At 52.6% G+C, this 2,369-nt stretch overlaps 1 protein-coding gene across 1 annotated transcript; it reads left to right on the top strand.

Annotated features, from left to right (window-relative positions):
* The first annotated feature begins 669 nt into the window (after positions 1 to 669).
* On the top strand, positions 670 to 2,296 carry ppp1r3g (protein phosphatase 1 regulatory subunit 3G). The gene has a single exon (XM_024279647.2). The coding sequence runs from the start codon at positions 750 to 752 to the stop codon at positions 1,557 to 1,559; it is 810 nt and encodes a 269-aa protein (XP_024135415.1). The 5' UTR covers positions 670 to 749; the 3' UTR covers positions 1,560 to 2,296.
* Positions 2,297 to 2,369: the final 73 nt, after the last annotated feature.

The following is a 2,369-nucleotide window of genomic DNA, read 5'->3' as shown; positions in this document are numbered from 1 at the left end:
TTTGGATTATTTTTGAGGGAGAAATGCAGACTCTCGGATGATGTCATGAAATGAGCGCCACCCACATGCAGCAGGGGGCGGAGCTTCGGGAGTCGAGTCGTTTTACTTCCTGGTGGGAAAAAAATCACAAAAAAGAACTCATATTTCATGAATAATTTGCTTTTTAGTGTTTCGTGTATGTATGATCATATATATGGGTATAGTTGACTCTGAAAGGATTAAGAATATCATACAAATCATACAACAAAAATGTCATTTGAACTAAAACGTTACCCCGCGGTTTGAACATTTGTACATTTAATTAAAATAAGTTAAAGAAAAAAAGCGTTATTTAAATAAAACATCTACAAGATGTGGTGTTTTTTTTAACAATTCTGTGCTGGCAGTCTTTGTATGACGTCAAGATGATATAAGAGTGACGCCAATGTTTGTTTACAAGTGGCTCTGTGATGCACAGACTGACGTGGAGCTGTCATTATATAAGAGCACGTGCGTAAATGTTTGTAAACAAATGTTTCAGCACATTAAGGGGGGGGGTAGTTGTGTGTGAGGTTTGTCTGTAAACAATAAATAATTATGTCTGCTGTTTATTTTCTTATAGTGTTGTGAGGCGCCGCTCCAAGAACAGGTGAGGGGTTGAGAGCTCGTGACCCCTCTGAGGTCGCAGCACGCGCTCCTCTGTCACCGTGGAGGGGGCGGGGTCTCTATACAAGCCGCTGCGCCCCGGGGTCCCGCGGCACAGCGCGCACATGTCCTCCCCTCCTCATCTGCGCGCGGGTGCAGGCGCCCCGTGGGCAGCGCTGCGCTCCGAGAACGGCCTGGACGAAGATGAAGATGATGAAGATGAAGATCTGGCGGACGCGGTGGACGCGCTGCGCCTCCAGAGCTTCATGCGCTCCCGGAGACGGGCCCGCTCCCTCCCCGCGTGCCCCGGCGCGCTGCTGGACCCAGAGGGAGGTCGGAAGCGCGTGACGTTCGCAGACTCCATGGGGCTGACGCTGGCGCGCGTGAAGCACTTCAGTGCGCACGAGGACCCGCAGATCCCATCCAAGGTGCTGTCCCGCCACAAGAGCTTCCCGCTTCAGCACCAAGACCTGCAAGCGCTCAGCCAGAGCCTCCGGGCCGGTCCGAACCCGGACCGGCTAGTGCCCTGCTTCCCGGAGCTGCAGGACGCGGAGCGCCGAGTCCGGGCGCTGCGCGTGTGTCTGGAGAAGGTGGCGGTCACACATCTGGATGTGCGCGCGCAGATTCGGGTCCTTACGTCCGGAACCCTGTCGGAGGTTGGGCTCAGGTACACCTTCAACGACTGGCAGTCACACGTGGACGCGCAGGCTCTGCCCGCGTGCGGAGAGGACCCGGACCTGCTGGGGCAACGCTTCTGCGTCACGGTCTACACGCCCCCCTTTTTGGAGTCCGGGGCCGCGGTGCACTTCGCCGTGTACCTGCGGGGGGAGGACGGCGAGTTCTGGGACAATAACGACGGCAGCAACTACACGCTCCGGTACCGCAGCGCGTGCGGCGACGCGCCGTTCACGAGCGCCGCGTTCGAGGCCACCTGAGACGCGCGTCAGCGGTGCGTCCGCGGTGCGTCGGCGGTGCGTCCGCGGCGCGTCAGCGGCACTTTCCTCTGCAGAACAGCCGAACCAGACCTGTTGGTCTAAGGTTCTGGTTCCTATAATCCAGCAGCGCCACCTGCTGGCAGGAATGCAGATCATGAACATCTGTAGCTACAGCGGCTAACAGGAGAAACCAGGATTGTGTCAATAAGTCTGTAGAACCAACAAACACCATGGCTCCAAGGAAATCAACACATCAAAACCTGAAACTCTGAGTTGACTTGTCTGCTAGAAAATTCTACCAACTCTACAAAGTTCTTCCACACCTCGCCTCTCATGTCCACATGGTAGCATCCAAACCACAAACACAGGCAGACCATGTGAGAATGTCCTTAGATTTGTGTTTTTACTGTTGCTTCTTTAGTCTGAGCGATGACCCGGTCAAAGATCAGACGAGGGTCAAACGTCTGGATCTGCTGATCAAAGACAAATAAATGTGTGTTTGGGAACTCCTGTCGATCCGCCTCTTCATCCTCTGCATACCCTCACCTCAGAACCAGTGAAGGTTCTGATCCAAAGTGACTTCAGGGTCAATCTGAAACATGAAATCCTTCCGACCTGACACATACCTGTGCTCTTTTCTTGGTTTGTGTACTCCATCTAAAGTCTGTGTGATCTGAAATTGTAACAATTTTTTATTTTAATTGAATTAAATAAAGAGTTAAAGAAGTTGTATCCAATTTGAGTGCACCATGTTTGATCCCAAAAGCATGGATCGATCAGCTCCTGTGACCGCTGCATTTCTTCCCAAGA

The sequence above is a fragment of the Oryzias melastigma genome, linkage group LG20 (assembly GCF_002922805.2).
Source record: "Oryzias melastigma strain HK-1 linkage group LG20, ASM292280v2, whole genome shotgun sequence".
NCBI lineage: Eukaryota > Metazoa > Chordata > Actinopteri > Beloniformes > Adrianichthyidae > Oryzias > Oryzias melastigma.
The sequence above is the reverse complement of the archived record's forward strand: the minus strand, read 5'-3'. Positions and strand labels throughout refer to the sequence as shown.

What these genes read in the sequence shown, in the direction of transcription:
- ppp1r3g (XM_024279647.2), top strand. Translation starts at nt 750, where the DNA reads ATGTCCTCCCCTCCTCATCTGCGCGCGGGTGCAGGCGCCCCGTGGGCA.